General features: G+C 45.8%; 1 protein-coding gene across 1 annotated transcript in view; it reads left to right on the plus strand.

The window, feature by feature from the left end:
* Positions 1–7403: 7403 nt before the first annotated feature.
* The window catches only part of LOC137525235 (protein mono-ADP-ribosyltransferase PARP14-like), a 67471-nt gene continuing 53689 nt past the window's right edge, over positions 7404–21185 (plus strand). Inside the window, exons 1-3 of the mRNA XM_068246238.1 lie at positions 7404–7614; positions 11871–12019; positions 15465–15498. Coding sequence (XP_068102339.1) covers positions 7428–7614; positions 11871–12019; positions 15465–15498 — 370 coding nt within the window. The 5' untranslated portion in view covers positions 7404–7427. The remainder of the gene's footprint in view (positions 7615–11870; positions 12020–15464; positions 15499–21185) is intronic.

Here is a 21185-nt window from a genome sequence, read left to right on the forward strand (position 1 = left end):
TGGGTAAGTATACAATTTTCTGTTTTCTTTCCCAGTTACTAAGCTTGGCTATATTGGACAAGGCAGAAAACTACAGCAGTGATTTATGCTTTTGGTATCAGTATCAATAATAATAAAAATGTATTATTTTTCTATTTCTTTTCCGTTGTAGATAGCATGGCATTTATTGCCATAAAGCGTGTTTACTTAGTGCTTGTGATGTTAGCTCTCTTCTGAGATAAACGTATAGCTCGATATTTTCTGATGGTCCGTGAAGGACATGGAACAAATTGTTTCAGGTGATCAGATGGTGGGAATGAATGCCCCTGGCTATGCTCTGCACACAAACACACTGTACACATGCTCTACACACACAGTACACACGCTGTACAAACACTCTGCACACACACACGCTGTACACATGCTCTACACACACACACACAATCTGCACACACACACACACTGTACATACGCACACATTCTGCACACACACTGTACACACACTGTACAGACACACTCTGTACACAGACACACTGTACACACACACTGCACATACACACACACACACACACTGTACACACACTCTGCACACAAACACACTGTACACACACTCAGCACACAAACACACTGTACAGACACACTCTGTACACACACACACACACACACACACTTTACACACACACTGCACATACACACACTGTACACACATCCTGCACACAAACATACTGTACACACACACACATACTGTACACACACACAAACACACATACACACTACACACACACACTCTGCGCGCACACTGCACACACACACACATACACTGTACAAACACACACACACACTCTGTACAAACACACTCTGTACACACACACTTTGTACACACACTGCACATGCACAAACTGTACAGACACACAATGTGCATACACACTGTACACACACAAACACACTGTACACATAAATTGTGTTCCTTTAGAGAAACACAGAAGTAACACACTGTAGGAGGATAGAATGTTAGCCTCAGTGCCCCCCTGCAGCACAGAAAGGCCGCGCTGCATTGCATTGCTGGGAGTGTCCGCATACATCCTGTGCTCAGCTGTATAATCCTGCAGACTCTTCTCTGTCCATCTCTGGGGAGTTCCAGTCTTCTGAGAAGAAACAGAAACTCTGGGTAATATCTTCTCTGCTGATAAATGTAGTGCATCCCAGGTCACTGCTGCAGTGGCATAGCTAAGGAGTTCTGGGCCCCGATGCAAGTTTTACAGTGTGGCCCCCCAAGCACTCTATACATAACAATTTATACGGCGCACCAAAACCGGCCAATGGCAACTACAGTGTCATAAGTGCTAGAAGGGGATGGGAAGCAGTTTGTTAATGATTACCACTATTCAAAGTATCTATAGAAGTGATTATTATGAGCACAGGATCAATCGAAAGCTAATACTGTAGTTGAGGGAGAGCCCTTCGGGGCACCTCTGGCCCAAGCGCCCCGATGCGGTGGCTACCTCTGCAACCCCTATTGCTACGCCCCTGCACTGCTGTCATTTAAAGCTCCATCCATCCGCCATAAAAGGTTTCAGCCACTAAAAGCCAGGGGGACCATCCTCCTGTCAAGCTAACCAGAACTTCACCTACCTCCCACTCTCCCAACAAACCAAATACTCTGCACCACCCCCAAAACTCCACCAGACCTACAAGGGTCGCCAACCCCAAGAGGTCCCATGGCCCCTCCAAGCAGGCTCCCTCTTTCCTCCTCCCACCACCCTCAGATCACACTACCCTAATGCCACCCATCACTGGGCCAAAACTCCCTTCCATGGGAATGGGTGTTGGGACTGCCATGTCCTAACCTCAAATTCCTCCTCTCCGTCACCCACTATTGGTAAAGGTGGCTCCAAAGAACAACCCGGGAACTGGTTTGGAGTTAACTTCTTAAAGCAAGACACATGAAAAACTGGATGAATCTGCAGATAGCTTTGTCATTCCAATTTGAAGGCAACTGGGTTAATCTTCTTGCAGATAGGAAAAGGGCCAGTGAACTTGGGCTCCAATGTCCTAGAAGGATATTTCAACTTCAGATTAATAGTGTTAGTAAAAGAGTGGATCAGGAACGCAGCACCAACTCCATGCAGTTAGGTTTATTGGATTAAGACAATGGGCATACAGGCATAGGGGGTACAGACATCGGCCTTACAGCCGTTTCGCGGGACTCCCGCTTCCTCAGAGACCACAAGATGTCACAATGTCATTACATCCACCAGACTTATATACAATAAGCAATTTGGCACTTACCACTCCCCACCATTGCCAAGGCCGCCCATCCGCCCGCCGAAGACGCGCACCCGTTCGTTTCCGGGAGTAGTCCCGCCCCTTCCAGGGTCACAAACCATCCTAGCCATTCAGCTCTACAGACGTGATTACGTCACGCGCTGACCGCAGCCTGGAGATGTGGAGCGTCCTGTTACCAAGGAAACCCGACCTCGGCGAGGGGAGGCCTCAAAGACGTCATCAGTTTCCCTGGAAACCACATGCTTTGCCTGCGCCGTATAGTCGCTTTCCACAACCACCGACTGTGGCCCCAGGGTGCACTCTCCCAGATTATTGAGAGGTGATAACCGTCCTATAGCATGGTGGGGAAGTGCATCTGAAAAATAGGGACAAGAAAGAGAAATGATACAAACATTCAAACCAATTTAAAAGCACAGTAAAGATTCCCAAAGCTGGAATCGGATAATCATAACCTTTATAACATCTAGCATCTTTACAACACATCAGTATGCATCCAAAAGCCAGTGCAGCTTGTTTCTCTCATTTAACCCTGCTGCAAAACAAGCTTCTGTGACAGAAATCAGTCTAGCCTCTTCTCTTTTTAAATTTAGTTTTCGGTCCCCCCCCCCCCCCCCCCCCGTGTGGAATAGGAACAGATTTTAAGCAGGTAAACTTCATGCCAGTCGTATCACCTCCATGCTGCTCTCTCATGTGGGCAATCAGTCTACCTCCACCATGCTATAGGACGGTTATCACCTCACAATAATCTGAGAGAGTGCACCCTGGGGCCACAGTCGGCGGTTGTGGAAAGCGACTATACGGCGCAGGCAAAGCGTGTGGTTTCCAGGGAAACTGATGATGTCTTTGAGGCCTCCCCTCGCCGAGGTCGGGTTTCCTTGGTAACAGGACTCTCCACATCTCCAGGCGGTATAGGGGGCGCGTGACGTAATCACATCTCTAGCGCTGAATGGCTAAGATGGTTTGTGACCCCGGAAGGGGTGGGACTACTCCCGGAAACGAATGGGTGCGTGTCTTCGGCGGGCAGATGGGCGGCCTTAGCAATGGTGGGGTGCGGTAAGTGCCAAATTGCTTATTGTATATAAGTCTGATGGATGTAATGGATGGATGTAATGACATTGTGACATCTTGTGGTCTCTGAGGAAGCGGGAGTCCTGCGAAACGGCCGATGTCTGTACCCCCTATGCCTGTATGCCCATTGTCTTAATCCAATAAACCTAATTGCATGGAGTTGGTGCTGCGTTCCTGATCCACTCTTTTACTAATGAAATTTGTGCAGAAGCACATCCAGGTTGGGAAGATTAAGGGCTCGTTTCCACTATCGCGAATCTGCATGCGTCCAACGCATGCAGATTCGCACATGTAATGCAAGTGGATGGGCCTGTTTCCACTGTAGCGTTGTTGAGGTGCGTTTTTTTCAGCGGTAAAAAAACGCACAAAAGAGCCAACGAATTCGCCTGCGAGTGGAATGCATGCGAATCGCCGCTAATGTATTTAATAGTAAAAACACATGCGTTTGTTACATGCGTTTTTACCCACGATTTCGCGTGCGATTTCGCACCTTTTTCAATTTTATTTTGCCCTGGCAGTGTCATGGTTAATTTCGCATGGCACCCTGCCATGCGAAATCGCACGCGAAATCGCGGGTAAAAACGCATGCGGAAACGCATCCGCATGCGTTTTTACAAGCGTCGGAATGCCGGCGAAATCGCGTCGCAACAGTGGAAACAAGCCCTCAGTGGCAATCTGCCGGCTGCTGCATCTAGTGCTGACCCTTTCTTCTACCATTACTGTCAGGTTAATAGTGGATAGCCACACCTGGTCTCCAACTTGAAATCTAATAAAAATTCTAAATTTACCTCATCAATCACAAATTCAATAAAAATAAAAAAACACAGACCTGCACATGCAGTAGAACTACATCATCTATTAGCATCTATATTATTATTTAGTATTTATATAGCGCTGACATCTTCCGCAGCGCTGTACAGAGTATATATAGGTTCATCACTAACTGTCCCTCAGAGGGGCTCACAATCTAATCCCTATCATAATCATATGTCTATATCATGTAATGTATGTATCGTAGTCTAGGGACAATTTATTGGGGGAAGCCAATTAACTTATATGTTTTGGGATGTGGGAGGAAACCAGAGTGCCCAGAGGAAACCCACGCAGACACAGGGAGAACATACAAGCTCCTTGCAGATGTTGACCTGGCTGGGAATCGAACCAGGGACCCAGCGCTGCAAGACAAGAGCGCTAACCACTACGCCACCGTACTGCCCATGATATTGTATATGATTTTTTTTATGGAATGATGAACTGGCCAGTTCAATAAATATATATTTATGGGAGGATCTTCCACTGAAAAAAGGGAAGGTGGGAAAAAATAAAATCCAATATTAGAATGAGAGAGAAAATCAGTTAGTTAGTCAGTTATCCTTGATATCCAGTTAGCGTTAAAGAGGAACTCCAGTGAAAATAATGTAATAAAAAAGTGCTTCATTTTTTACCATAATTATGTATAAATGATTTAGTCAGTGTTTGCTCATTGTAAAATCTTTCCTCTCCCAGATTTACATTCTGACATTTATTACATGGTGACATTTTTACTGTGGGCAGGTTATGTAGCTGCTGCTAGCTGTTTTGGCTGTTAGAGACAGCTGTAAGCTGCTATTTCCTGTCTGTGAACCTTGTTACATTGTGGCAGTTTGCCCAGAGTACCGCGGTACCAGAGCCTCTTGTGGGAGGGGTTTCATCACAATATCAGTCATACAGCGCCCCCTGATGGTCTGTTTGTGAAATGCAATAGATTTGTCATGTAAAAGGGGGTATCAGCTACTGATTGGGATAAAGTTCAATTCTTGGTCGGAGTTTCTCTTTAAGAGCAGGGGCGTAACTAGAAATCACTGGGCCCACTCCCCCCCTTGCTTTCTCCACAGGTAAACTGAGAAGCAATGTTATTCCATTGGCTAGTGCACACCTGAATGTGTTTCCCACATACAGACAGAAACAGACAGCAGTGAAGCACTGCATGCATGTTCCCTATCAGTTACATTACCTTCTTTGATAAACGTGCATGTTTTCACACATACAGACACACATGGTGTGCAGAAAACGCATACAGAAAATAGAGATGTTGCAATCATAAAATTTCCCGTTCGCAAACGTCGAACTCCTGGAAAAGTTTGAGTTTGCGCGAACCGCCAAAGACTTCAATGGGCAGGCGGATTTAGAAACCTACAGGGACTGTTTCTGGCCACAAAAGTGATGGAAAACTTGTTTCAAAGGGCAGAGGCATGCTGGAGGGAGATCCATGCCAAAAGTCCCAGCAAAAATGACGGAGTTGACGCAAAGTCGGGTTTTAATGATAATCCCTACAGGGCAGAAATAACAGTACATTCTTCCCGACAGACCTGTCAGGACCAATCACATCAAATGCAGATTATCTCTTATCTTGACAACTGTAATCACTTCAGAGATACCTGTGGAGAGAAAAGAAAACAGCAGCCAGAAAGATCCAGAAACTGATTTAACTCTTTCATGTACTTCCTTAGCCAACAGGTTTACCTCTTAGTACACTAGTTAAAGTGGATCGGAGACAAACTTTTGTTGCCTTCATTTTTCTGCCCCTTACATGTAGTTTATTGGGCATTCTTCCCCAAATGCTTTTTTTAAAATTTTATTTATTACCTAATTGAATGTAAATAAATGTATCCACACCTCCAGCTGCTCCAGCGTCTAGGCATTCTGAGTCACATGCTGCAAAAGCTCATGGGAGCTCAGCCTGGGGAGGAGGAGGCTTTTGCTGAAGCATGCACGAGAGGCAAGGGGAGGAGGGGGGAGGGGAGAAGAGGGGAGTGGAGTTCTCACAGGCTAAGGGGTGGAGATGCAAAGCATCTTGCCTGTGTAATGATGACAGGCAGAACATGGCTGCTCTCATTGTATCACAGGAAGAAATAATCATATACTGTTACAGGGGTTCTGTGGGGGGTGCTGAGGGTAAAAACAGACACCTACCTGGGGCTTCTATCAGCCCCCTGTAGCAGTAATATCTCACGCTGTCCTCCTCCGATCCGTCGTTCTTTGCCGCCGGCTCCGGTCTAGTGCGGCATGCTTTCCAACTGCGGCTGCGCCCATGGCCACGAGCCTGCTCATGTCATCGGAAGCGTACTGCGCAGTAAGCTTCCGATGACGCGAACGGGAGCACAAATTATTCGTCTGTGTTAGACTAATAATTGCCCAGTGCCGGCGGCGGGGAATGGCAGATCGGAGGAGGACGGCGCGGGACATGACAGCTACAGGGGGCTCATAGAAGCCCCAGGTACGTTTTTATCCTCAGCACACCACCACAGAACCCCTTTAAATCGGTTTGAAGATACTGTAGATTTACTGTGTAAACCATCTAAACTTTAGGTAAGATATATAAACAAATTACTTGCTAAAGTTAGTTTTTAATCACGAATCCACTTCAACTTATATTAAACCCGTCAACTTTTATCAATTACCCTTTCTAGCCCCAACCTTCCCATGCCGTCCGACACTTATTAGTGTCTCCTTTCCATAAGTTGCCGCAATTTTTACCTATTTTTGCCAGGCATGTAGAGAAGAGGTAATTTAAAAGCTGGTAAAGGTCTGTACCCACCATGCAATTTTTCCATCGATTTTCCCAACGACCTGTGATTTTTTTGAGTGACGAGCGGTTGTTTCCGAGATCTTGTGATGTGGGTACAGCTGAGCGATCACGTGAATGTCATCTAGCCGCGCGCAGCGATAACAACTGTCATGGTGAATCAGATCTTTAAGATCGCCAACGACTCCCACGCAAAGTACCACGATCGCTTGACTTTCCGTTTGCGCCTGTTGTGCGCCATCGCGTAAAGAAGCGCATACCCCCCGGCAGGAAGATGGGGAAGACGAGGAAAGGTAGAGAGACAGAACACTTCCAGTGAGGCCACATACAAAGCCAGCATCACATACAAAGCCAGCATAACACAGGAAAGCAGAGCCCCCCTCCCTTCCCAGAGGCTATATAACTCTTTAGTTAGAAATTCTGATAAATCACCTGACTTGAAAAAGTGAAACTGAAAGTAAATCACAAAATTTTCATTCTGCACAACAAGCTCTTTTCACACTGGCTGCCTCACCCTTCTGGCTGCAGCATGAGCGGCAGCTTCCAGCATCCTGTGGCCCTAACCTGGGACCTGGGGCCCGACAGGCTGAAGAAGCTGAGGAACAAAATTCTGCTGCACTTCCAGAAGACAAGAGAATCTGGTGGAGGAGAATGTGAGATCCGAGACATCGACTGCAGCCGGGGATACATCCTCATACACTTCAGGGAGAGGGCAGGTAAGTGCTAGAGGGGGGGTATGCTAGAGGGTGGTACATCCTCATACACTTCAAGGTAGAGTGACCAGATTTTTGGTGGTTCAACCTGGGACGGGGGGGGGGGGGGGGGGGGGCTTTGCGCGCAGCGCGTCACGTCGAAAAATAGGGGGCTGAAAAATGGGCGATGCGGCGTGCGCACCGAAAATGGGTGTGGCCATGACATTGTATGGGCGGAGCTAATATAATGATGTAACAGCGAGGCATGAGAAAGCAGTGTTTACGCCATGATGTGGTCAGATGAGGTTTCGCATCATGGGTGTGCAGAAACTGTGTGATGCTATTTAATAGTATACCGTAACCCCAAAGCAGCAAACATAGCCAACTATGACCATTAAATAATAAATGCAGCAACAGTTACCCCGGACACCACAAAATAAACGCAATGTGGGCAACATGTCAGCACAAAATAAACGCAATGTGGGCAACATTTCAGCACAAAATAAATGCAATGGGCAACATGTCAGCACAAAATAAACACAATGTGGGCAACATTTCAGCACAAAATAAATGCAATGGGCAACATGTCAGCACAAAATAAACGCAATGGGCAACATGTCAGCACAAAATAAACGCAATGGGCAAGATGTCAGCACAAAATAAAAGCATTGTGGGCAACATGTCAGCACAAAATAAAAGCATTGTGGGCAACATGCCAGTACAAAATAAACGCACTGCGGGCAAACATGTCAGCACAAAATAAACGCACTGCGGGCAACATGTCAGCACAAAATAAACACACTGCGGGCAAACATGTCAGCACCAAATAAACGCACTGCGGGCAACATGTCAGCACAAAATAAACGCATTGTGGGTAACATGTCAGCACAAAATAAACGCATTGTGGGTAACATGTCAGCACAAAATAAACGCATTGTGGGTAACATGTCAGTACAAAATAAACGCAATGAGCAACATGTCAGCACAAAACAAACGCAATGTGGGCAAACATGTCAGCACAAAATAAACGCAATGTGGGCAACATGTCAGCACAAAATAAACGCAATGTGAGCAACATGTCAGCACAAAATAAACGCAATGTGAGCAACATGTCAGCACAAAATAAACGCAATGTGAGCAACATGTCAGCACAAAATAAACGCAATGTGGGCAACATGTCAGCACAAAATAATTGCAATGTGAGCAACACGTCAGCACAAATAAACTCAATGTGGGCAACATGTAAGCACAAAATAAACACAATGTGGGCAACATTTCAGTACAAAATAAACGCAATGTGAGCAACATGTCAGCACAAAACAAACGCATTGTGAGCAACATGTCAGCACAAAATAAACGCAATGTGGGCAACATGTCAGTACAAAATAAACACATTGTGGGCAACATGTCAGCACAAAATAAACACATTGTGGGCAACATGTCAGCACAAAATAAACGCAATGGGCAACATGTCAGCACAAAATAAACGCAATGGGCAACATGTCAGCACAAAATAAACGCATTGTGGGCAACATGTCAGCACAAAATAAACGCAATGTGGGCAACATGTCAGTACAAAATAAACACAATGTGGGCAACATGTCAGTACAAAATAAACACAATGTGGGCAACATGTCAGCACAAAACAAACGCATTGTGAGCAACATGTCAGCACAAAATAAACGCAATGTGGGCAACATGTCAGTACAAAATAAACACATTGTGGGCAACATGTCAGCACAAAATAAACACATTGTGGGCAACATGTCAGCACAAAATAAACGCAATGGGCAACATGTCAGCACAAAATAAACGCAATGGGCAACATGTCAGCACAAAATAAACGTACTTGTAACGATCGGTGTAACACAGAGAGGATCTGATTACCGGTGATCTGCAGTATCACCGAGAATGCAGATATATACCCGATTATTGATGATCTGCAGTATCACCGATAATCAGATATATCTCTAACCTCTGGACACCTGGGTAATAAGAGTGTTTGGTGCAACAGTAATACTTTGAGGACAGCACCTGTGGAGCAGGTGCAAGGCAGTGAGGAGTACTGCACAATCTCAAGTTCCTTCCGCTAGCCTGAGAGACTCCCGAGGGAGGGGTCAGGCTGGGAGTAGGAAGGACAGAGTGTGAGTGACACCAAGGAAGGATGTCACTAACAGATTTGTGAGCTATCTCTCTACTGTGGAGATAGCTCTCGAGGTCGGGCAAGCCGGGTCAGCAACAGACAGACAGATCAGGTACAGAGACAGGAGACAGATGCGGAATCCTAAGACAAGCAGAGTTTGGCAACAGAGTATCAGATATAGCGAAGTACCTAATCAGAGATCAGAAGAGTGGTCAGGAAAGCAGAAGGTCATAACAAATAATCAACAATGCCTAGACTTGGGTGTGAGCTCCTAGATCATCAACACCCCGGAACTGGTCTAGATAATATACACAGATGGTAACAGGATTCCTAGACTAAGGTGTGAGCTCCTTGATCATCAACACCTTGGAAACTGGTCTAGATAATAACACAGATAATAATACAAATAATAACAGGATTCCTAGACTAAGGTGTGAGCTCCTTGGTCATCAACACCTTGGAAACTGGTCTAGATAATAACACAGATACTGACAAAAGGTCTGAGTGCTACCACGTAGTGATCGCAACGCCAGACACCAGAGAAATGACCAGCACCCAGTATATATACTCCAGCGTTCTCCAGCGCCACCCCTAAGTGCTGGACTAATGAAAACTGATAGAATAGTCAGCTGACCGGCTTGGTCAGCTGACACCCTTCTGATTGTCATAAAGGCTCTGCCTCTCCGCGCGCGCGTCCTTCTGAACCTGTGTGGACTATCAGTCCCAGCCACACCAGACATGTGTTGTAATGCTTCTGCTGTGTTGGACGCGGAACCGGCCGCACCGCTGTCTAAGCATGCGGCGGTTTCTCCGCGTTCAGCAGTACTGTCAGAAATAGGTCTATGCGTGCAAACATCCGCGTCTGACGCGGAATCCGCCGCCTTGTTCATAAGGCTCCGTCATGCCAGTGCATGCAGACCCACGCGCGCAACCTGCCGCGTTGGACGCGGAATCAGCCGCCTTGCTTCGGGTACCAGCGGCGGCTTTTCCGCGTTTTCTCACAGTACTGCGGGCAAACATGTCAGCACAAAATAAACGCACTGCGGGCAAACATGTCAGCACAAAATAAACGCAGATAGTTATCAAGGCCACAGAGAAGATCATCAGGACCCCCCCCCATCTCCTTTACTCCTCCAGATTGCGATCCAGGGCTATCAGGATCGTAAATGATCCCTCCCATCCCGGCAACCACTACCTTCATTATATAATATCATCTCCTCTTTATGATAAAGGGGAAAGAGGCGCCCAGAGAAGATAAAATGCGTTAAAAACAAATAAAATGAAAAAAGTGAGGCAGCTTACCTCAATGAAGACAAATTCACGTATTAATAGAATTTTATTGCACGGGCAACGCATTTCATGGGTGCATAACCACTTCCTCAGGCCAAATAGCAGTGCCTAATAGCGCTTGTAGCCACAAATAAGGCGCCTTATTCAAGTACTATTAGGCACTGCTATTTGGCCTGAAGAAGTGGTTATGCACCCATGAAATGCGTTGCCAGTGCAATAAGATTCTATTAATACGTGAATTTGTCTTCATTGAGGAAAGCCACCTCACTTTTTTCATTTTATTTGTTTGTAATGCATTTTATCTTCTCTGGGTGCCTCTTTCCCCTTTATCCTGTGCTTTCACTCTCCTTTTTGGAGGGGAATCAACTCTCTTTGACCAATTTAGGTCATTTGAGGTTTGCTATTTCCCAAGAGTGCGGCCATTACCAGCTCCGTCTGGTCTCCCGGGTGGAGTCGGGGTTATACATCTCCACCTGCTACTAGTTATCAGTTGCAATTCTGCAGCCCACCTTTGTGAGTATAATCCACCCGCATATTTTACATACTTCTGGTACTGCGACATACTGCACCATGTGGGTTCCTGTTGTCTCTGTGTTTTTTTTCTCTGCAGGGTGTAATTTTTTTTATCCCTACTTTTTGTCCTCTTTATGAGAACAGATTCTGCAGGTCTGTCTGTGAGTGGGCAGTGTAGTTATATGAGGAGATTTTGGGGGTAAGCTGAGGATGGCCTGGAGGTAGAATGGCATCCACCATGTCCACCAGGGAATGAGCCGTATCTGTCATACCGTATAGCCACCTCTGCTTGTTCCATGCAGTTGTTTTTCATTTGCTGATACTTTGTCCTCAGCACGAGATCGGGTTCTGCAGAAGACTCAAGTGCTGAGAGTGGATGGAAAGAACACATTACAGCTGAAGATCCAGCTACCGGATGGAGGAAACACAGAGACCGACGCTACAAAGAGTCCTCCACCCGCCAGGGCTGATGATGGGGCTGCTGTAAGTTCCCTGAGCAATGTGACCTTATACAGAATGAACTCCATAACCTGAGGATTTCTCCAGTTACAGTACTGTAATACACCAGCCAGGTGGGGAGTGTAGGAAGTATCTGTCTCTCTATTTGTGGAGATCACTATAGATAGATTGGGAAGAGCTTTTGAAACCTCTAGCGTTTGGCCTCAGAAAAACTCCTCTGGTGTGCACCAGGCCTAAGTGTGTGTATCCAGGCTTTTATAGTGGGTGTTATTGGAGAGCGGTCTGTTTACTTTTTGAACATAGTTTATTTATCCAAAATTACTACAGCACCTCCTTTGTCGACTGGTTTAAGAAGTCTCATAATATTCATGTTTTTATTTTACAAATGTGTTTAACATCATAGCCCTACCTAAAACGCTGCATCCCAGTGTTTCTCATAATCTCAATAAATCCCCCCTAACTCCCGCCTCCCTCTCCCCCACAAAATCCAAGACTTTCTTGGTCGTGGATCTTGCTGCTGGAGGAGGCCGAGCTTTCAGCCACAGCTCTGCCTCCTTACGCCTCAATCAGCCGCTTATCTCCACCTCTCCTCCGCCCCTCTCAGTGAAGGAAGACTGAGAGGGGCGGGGCAGAGGCAAAGATCCGGGCTGATAGACGCTCTGAGAGGCAGAGCTGCGGCTCATAGCTCTGCCTCTCACGGAAGCGCTGCCTGGATTGCCCCCCGGGGAGTTTGGGGGATTTAGTTAGATTACAGCCACTGGGATGTGGACTCCGGTGCAAGTTTTACATTTCAAGCCAGGCACTCTATACATAATAATTGATATGAGACCTGCCAAGGACAACCACAGTGTTAGGGTACGTACAGACATACGATAACGATCGTTCGTTCTGAACGACGAACGATGTTAAAGGAGGTATCGGCCGATGATCGTTTGAAGAAAGGCTACTTTGAACATCGTTCGTGTACGAACGATCTTGGAACGAGCGTTGCGTGCGCAACATGATGTATAAACTGATTTCAAACACAAGTGTCAAAAAGAACTGTTTGAGCATGTGCAAAGCTTTGAGAACGAACGATCAACGACCGATCGTTGTACAGACATTACTTTTTGAACGATGGTCGTTGGAAAAGATCTGGCAGAATGGATCGTTCTTTACCAACGGCATATCTCGTTGGTCGGTCGTTTTAATGATCGTTCGTGCACTTTTTACGAACGATCGTCGGGCAATGCCGTCGGTAACGATCGTTTTAAACGACTATAGTCGCATGTCTGTATGCGCCAGATCTTTTTCAACGACCATCGTTCAAAAAGTAATGTCTGTACAACGATCGGTCGTTGATCGTTCGTTCTCAAAGCTTTGCACATGCTCAAACAGTTCTTTTTGACACTTGTGTTTGAAATCAGTTTATACATCATGTTGCGCACGCAACGCTCGTTCTAAGATCGTTCGTACATGAACGATGTTCAAGGCAGCCTTTCTTCAAACGATCATCGGCCGATACCTCCTTTAACATCGTTCGTCGTTCAGAACGAACGAATGTCTGTACGTACCCTTAGAGAGGCAAGAAGGGGATAGGGGACAGCTTGTTAATGATTACTTCTATTCAAATCATCTACAGAAGTGATTATTACCAGCACAGGAGTCAGGACCAATAGAGTGCTAATACTGTGGTTGAGGGAGGGCCCAAAGGCCCCATTGCGGCTGCAACCTCTGCACCCCCTATTGCTACGCCACTGCTCCTTCCCCCACCTGACCCTCGATGACAAGTGCAGTTACCTTTCCCCCACTCACTGCATGGGAGGTGTGGCCTGTAAACCAAACCTCACCTGCACCCTTTCCCCTTCTTGCTGTTTTAACAATTGTAGCCACCATTCCTCTTTTCTTCCAAAGGTGGCCACACACGATACAATGAAATGATCTGATTTTACGGTAATTCGATAAACACGATCGGATTTCCCCAAAAATCTAAAGCTTTTTTTTTTCATTCGAGCAAGAAATGATCAGATTTCCCGTTTTTATTTGATAAAAGTAGATTGGGAGTGGTGGATTTGTCCGATCAATTTTTATGAAAATTGAATGGTGTGTGTTAGATTGCCAATTTATTAATATACACACCCTAGCAGTTTTCTTAGACTTTCCAATCATTTTTATCATAATTGGAGAAAAATTGACCACACGTGTGTGGTACATTGTTCAGATTTTTTAAATGTTACAATCAGTCAGAAAAATTAATTGCAATTCTTGAATTGAACAGATAATTTAAAAATTGTATGGTGTGTGGCTAACTTTAGCAAATGTGCGTCCACCAATCCCCCCCCCCCCACCATCACCCTTCCCCCACTCCATAACGGTAGTGACTGCTATAGTGTCTCCACCCACTTTCAAGGCCAGATTTACATATCAGAAGCCCTCTGAGGCACAGATGTTCTGGCAACCTAAACTCCATCTGCTGAACACAGCAGCACACATCACCCTAAAGGTGGCCATACACCATACAATCTTTTAAATATCTGTTCAATTTAAGAATTGCAATCAATTTTTCTGGCTGATTGTAACATTTAAAAAATATGACCACTGTACCACACACCTGTGTTCAAGTTTTTTAACCAATTATGATAAAAAGGATTGGAAACTCTGAGAAAATTGCATGGGTGTGTATATTAATAAATTGGAAATCCACCACACACCATACAATCTTTAGAAAGATTGAAGAAAAATATCTGGCATTCCGGATTGATAAAAATCGAAGAAAACGGGAAATACGATCAGATTTTGCAGTCGAATGAAAAAAAAGATTTTGATTTTTTCGGGAGATCCGATCGTTTTTATCGAATTGCCGTAAAATCGGATCATTTTATTGTATCGTGTGTGGCCACCTTTAGGGTCAACACACACCATGCAATCTTGGTTGTACAGATTTACCAAATCTATGTAGTATAAGGGTAAACAGATTGAAAATACCTTGAATGATTGATTGGATAAGCTCTTATACTACATGAAAGTGGTAAGATTGAACAACCAAGATTGTATGGTGTGTGTTGAGCTTAAGGGTGGCCACACACACCATACAATTTTTTTAATATCTGTTCAATTCAAGAATTGCAATCAATTTTTCTGACCACTTGTAACAATTCAAAAATATGACCACAGTACCACACACCTATAGTCAATGTTTCCTCAATTGTGATAAAAATGATTGGAAACTCTGGGAAAATTGCCGGAACTCTGGGAAAACTCTGCTGGAAAAAAACGGGAAATCCGATCGCATTTTTCAGTTGAATTAAAAAAAAAAAAAAAAAAGCTTTCGTTTTTTTCGGGAGATCCGATCATATTTATCGAATAGCTGTAAAATTGGATCATTTTATTGTATTGTGTGTGGCCACCTGAACACCAATGTTTATCTGATGTCAGAATAAAAGAAATGTTTATTGGATATCAGTAATTGTGTATCTTCCCTGTTTTCTAGGAGAGTCCAGTGGATCGAAACTCGGGCGAAGCAGGTAATGGACTTAAACTGTAGAGCGTGCTACTTATCCGTCAGGGCTGGCCTTGAATGATATCTCTGGGCATAAACCAGTTATGTATACAATGTAAAATAGACATGTGCTAATAATAGCAATTCAGTAGCAAAATTGGTTCCTGATCTGCTAATGTTAACAGAGTGCCTAAAAGCGGACCTGAACTCATAACTTTCTCTCTGCTCTAAAAGATACGCAACAGCACAATGACCTTTACAGAAAAACATTTCTTTGTTACAGCTGATACAAATCCTGCAATAAATCTGCAGTGTGTATACTTCCTGCTTTCATGGAAGCAGACATATTGTTCCCATCCTGTATATACCGAGGACTTTCTGAGCTGACACAACTGAGAGATCAAATAACACTTGTGCATAGTCACAGATGAGGGTGAATTAGACAGGCTAAACTCTCTAAATACATACAGAGTGCATTCCTCTATGTTTTCCTTCTGTCCTGTGCAAGAGATCAGCTCCACTTTAAAGCAGTCGGCCACAAACCAGCAGAGACTTCTGGTCACTGATTAGGCTAGACGAGGTGTGGGGGAGCACTCATGAAAATGAGGAAGGAACAAGCAGGGGCGTAACTAGAAATCACTGGGCCCCCCTGCAAAACTTTGGATGGGGCCCCCTCCCACCAAAGAATGGGGTAGAAAGACTGGGGGTAGGACAGTGCTGTACACAAGACCCTGCTGAACGCTTCATAGGGAGTGTCTACAAATCTTTGTCTACAAAACTTTTTATGATTCGTTATCAGTGGCAGAGCAGATGCAATCATTAAAACAATTGTGCAGAGAGCAGAAAGTTCTCTCTCTCCTTGCCCTTAGTTATCAGTCTCTCGGGATGCGGCCCCCTGTGGCCTCTGGGCCCCCCTGCGGCTGCATCCCTTGCAGGGTCTATTGTTACGCCCCTGGGAACAAGGCAACCAGGAGAACATAAGCTTCTCTGCTTTCTTTACAGAATTTTTAAAGATGCCATTAAAGAGACTCTGAAGTCACTTTTTTACCTGATTTTCTTTTTTTAGTCCTATTCGGCATTAAATTCTAAATGGATTTGCTGCATTCCCGCAGCAGAACGAGTGTTTTATAGCAGAGAAATAGGTCAGCAAAGTTCCTGGGCTCCCATATCCTCCTTCCTGGTAGAGGTGGAGCTGTGTGCTGTAGCTCTTCCGCCTCTCCAGTCAATCTCTGCTGATCTCTGCCTCTCCCCGCCCCGCTCAGTCTTCTTTCACTGAGAGGGGCGGGGAGAGGTGGAGATCGGCGGAGATTGACTGGACAGGAGGCAGAGGTACAGCACACAGCTCCGCCTCTACCAGGAAGGAGGATCTGGGAGCCCAGGAACTTTGCTGACCTATTTCTCTGCTATAAAACACTCGTTCTGCTGCGGGAATGCAGCAAATCCACTTAGAATGTAATGCTAAGCAGGACTAAATACAAAAATCAGGCAAAAAAAGAGATTTCAGAGTCTCTTTAAGAGGCTATTTAAAGTGCTGTGAGTTTCAGCTGGGTGGGACTGGGGTTAGCTCTCTCCAGCCATAACTCTGCCCAAGATGTCAGTGAAGGCAGAGCAGCCTGTGACAGCCCTCATAGTGCTGATCTACTTAACCAGGAGGACATGCCCACAAATAGAGAAGCAGCAACTGTAAATATTTGTACACAAAATCCGGACTTTATTAATCACTGATATATGTTATAAATAGACTACATTTATCCTGTAATACTTAAGATTTACGATGGCCATGACTCCCTATACATACATGTCCACTATCTACACAGATACGCATCGAGATCAACATGTCCACCTTTTCAAAGGTCTGTCCAGACCCAGAGTGGCCTATAGTAATTACACTGAATTATGGATTCACCACAAATATTACACAACATAAATAGTATCTGCAACGAACTGTAAACTGTACACATTTCGTGAATTAACTTGTTCACTTCTTCAGGAATACAGTCATTTCTCAGTCTGATAGAAATTATTGGAGGGCAACTAACAGTCTGTGCCCTACTTACAAACATTCCATGGTCCCGGATGTTGTTTCGCCATTCCAAGATACAGTATATCATACAATGTGTGGACACATGATTTATTTTTGGACAACTCTTGATATGGACATACAGTATCAACTGAGTTGAGAAAGAGGTTACTTAATCCACGCCCCTGCCACACCCCTAATCACACCCATGACACACCCCTAATCATGCCCCTGCCACACCCCTAATCACACCTCTGACACACCCCTAATCACGCCTCTGACACATGCATACCATAAACATTTCAAAAGAAAAATGTGTTATTTTATAATTCAAACCACACTGGTCCTTCCTATCCCGGTTCATTTTCCTTTATATTAACGTTCTGAAATAAAAAATATATCAATTTATAGGATGGGAAGAAAGTTTAGAGTCATTTTTCAGTAGAAAAATACATGTATTAATACAGATCCATACATCAGTCCTGAAAGAGGGACAACTGAGGAAGAAAGAGGGACAGGGGGACTGGGTTCCCGAAGAGGGACTGAGGGGCATTTGGGAGCTATGGCCATACTGAGCAGTGGCACAAAGCCGCTTCTGCATGGAGGAAAGGGCCGCACATGAGGGGCAGCTGCAGAGCGTATTTGCACAGTATAATCATACACGGAGGGGAGTCCGGCCATGGGAACATATCCTGCAAGCCCTCCTCAGAGGGGTAACTGGCGCTGGATTGCTGGGCTCGAGGAAGATAGGTGCAGGCCTCTTGCCTATCTGGAGGCTTCCGTCTGCTGAGGTACTGTATATTCTGGCGTATAAGACTACTTTTTAACCCTTGAAAATCTTCTGAAAAGTCAGGGGCCGTCTTATACGCCGGGTGTCATTGATGCCGGGTGATACGCCCTATCCTGTTACCGCCTCTCAGATCTGGCTGCTGAGGACTGTAGTGAAGCGCTGCAGGCGCACATGTGTGAGATCCTATCCTGTTACCGCCTCTCAGATCTGGCTGCTGAGGACTGTAGTGAAGCGCTGCAGGCGCACATGTGTGAGATCCTATCCTGTTACCGCCTCTCAGATCTCGCTGCTGAGGACTGTAGTGAAGCGGTGCAGGCGCACATGTGTGAGATCCTATCCTGTTACCGCCTCTCAGATCTCGCTGCTGAGGACTGTAGTGAAGCGGCGCAGGCGCACATGTGTGAGATCCTATCCTGTTACTGCCTCTCAGATATCGCTGCTGAGGACTGTAGTGAAGCGACGTAGGCGCACATGTGTGAGATCCTATCCTGTTACCGCCTCTCAGATCTCGCTGCTGAGGACTGTAGTGAAGCGGCGCAGGCGCACATGTGTGAGATCCTATCCTGTTACCGCCTCTCAGATCTCGCTGCTGAGGACTGTAGTGAAGCGGTGCAGGCGCACATGTGTGAGATCCTATCCTATTACCGCCTCTCAGATCTCGCTGCTGAGGACTGTAGTGAAGCGGCGCAGGCGCACATGTGTGAGATCCTATCCTGTTACCGCCTCTCAGATCTCGCTGCTGAGGACTGTAGTGAAGCGGCGCAGGCGCACATGTGTGAGATCCTATCCTGTTACCGCCTCTCAGATCTCGCTGCTGAGGACTGTAGTGAAGCGGTGCAGGCGCACATGTATGAGATCCTATCCTATTACCGCCTCTCAGATCTCGCTGCTGAGGACTGTAGTGAAGCGGCGCAGGCGCACATGTGTGAGATCCTATCCTGTTACCGCCTCTCAGATCTCACTGCTGAGGACTGTAGTGAAGCGGCGCAGGCGCACATGTGTGAGATCCTATCCTGTTCACGCCTCTCAGATCTCGCTGCTGAGGACTGTAGTGAAGCGGCCCAGGCGCACATGTGTGAGATCCTATCCTGTTACCGCCTCTCAGATCTCGCTGCTGAGGACTGTAATGAAGCGGTGCAGGCGCACATGTGTGATATCCTATCCTGTTACCGCCTCTCAGATCTCGCTGCTGAGGACTGTAGTGAAGCGGTGCAGGCGCACATGTGTGAGATCCTATCCTGTTACCGCCTCTCAGATCTGGCTGCTGAGGACTGTAGTGAAGCGGCGCAGGCGCACATGTGCGAGATCTGAGTGGCAGAGAAGGAGGTAAATAGGATACAAGGGTGGGCCAGAAGGGTGAAAGAGGCGTGTTTTATGAGCACAGCGCGATCTATTCTTCCATATCGCTCTGATAAACAGGGAGACAGTGAGAGCTGACCAATCCGCTTATGGAGAAGGGAGAGTTGACCAATCCAACCAGTCAATCGCCTATATACTGTCATATACTGGACACCACATACAGTACAGCACCAGCATCTGTTCATACATAGCACCAGTATATGATTTTTTTTTTTAATTTTTATTTGGTGTGCGTTGGAAGAGGGGTAGTCTTATATGGCGAGTATATTCCAAACTCTATATTTTAACTGGATAAGTTGGGGGGGGTTGTCTTATATGCTGGAATATACGGTAACTATCTGACTTTCTTCACATTCTTCCCTTCAGGCTCTGTTACATAGGTCAGGTGTGGACGGGGTTCCAGAATGGTGATAATAAGATATCATTAGAAGCAGATAACATCCTGGGGAGCTCAATACTAGAGTCTCTCTCCCCTGACATCCAGGGCCGGCGCTACCATTAAGGCAAAGGAGGCAGCTGCCCCAGGTCCCCACAGCTTGTAGGGGCCCCCAGTGGCTACAAGAGGAAAAAAAACATTTCAAATCGGCCTTATAGTTTTTGAGAAAATCGATTTTAAAGTTTCAAAGGAAAAAAAATACACATTTAAAAACCTGCCGACTTTAATGGTTAATAGCAATTCCACCTTAAATGCTAGAAACCCTAAATTTACAGGATATGTTAAGGAGATCATTAGGAATAAGAGGAAAAAACAATTTTTCAAAAAGACCTTATAGTTTTGAGAAATTCGATTTTAAAGTTTCGAAGGAAAAAAGTATACTTTTAAATGCGGTAAATGTCACTTTCAGTAGCAAACCTAACGGTAGTGTAATTTTACATGCATCAAACGAAAGCGCAATAAATTTCCTGACGGGGTTTCCAGGGGGTCCATACGCAGCCGCAGCGCTTTGGCCAGGGATCGCTATACAGCCGCAATATGGCTGTATGAAGATCCCTGGCATTTTTTCCTATTTTCCCAATTTTTTTTTTATGTTTAGAGTGGGGGAATTTAAAAAAAAAAAATTATGTGGGGTCCCCCCTCCTGAAACTTTTTAACCCCTTGTCCCCCATGCAGGCTGGGATAGCCAGAATGTGGAGCTCCGACCGATTGGGACTTCACACCCTGACTATACCAGCTGCAAAATGCCGATTTCTGTTCCGGGGTATATGTTGGGGGGGGGGCCCCCAGGTTTATTCTGCCCTGGGGCCCCATTGTTGCTTAAACCGGCCCTGCTGACATCGCTGGCTCTCCTATGGACATTTTACCTGCAGGGCCATAACTAGAGGGGAGCAGTCCGACTGCAGGGGGCCCAGAGCTATAAGGGGGCCCTAACTACTACTTCACTCATTTTGATAAAGGGGTCCATCCTTCAGACCAGGTGTTGTGTGGCTACACTTGTTATGGGGGTGACGAATCTGATGGCCACACCTATTTTATGTCCCTAGTGAGATGGGCCCCCAGGCTGTGAGGGTCATCAGGGGGAGGGGTGTGAGATGGGCCCCCAGG

Source organism: Hyperolius riggenbachi, chromosome 7 (genome assembly GCF_040937935.1).
Source record: "Hyperolius riggenbachi isolate aHypRig1 chromosome 7, aHypRig1.pri, whole genome shotgun sequence".
NCBI classification, from domain to species: domain Eukaryota; kingdom Metazoa; phylum Chordata; class Amphibia; order Anura; family Hyperoliidae; genus Hyperolius; species Hyperolius riggenbachi.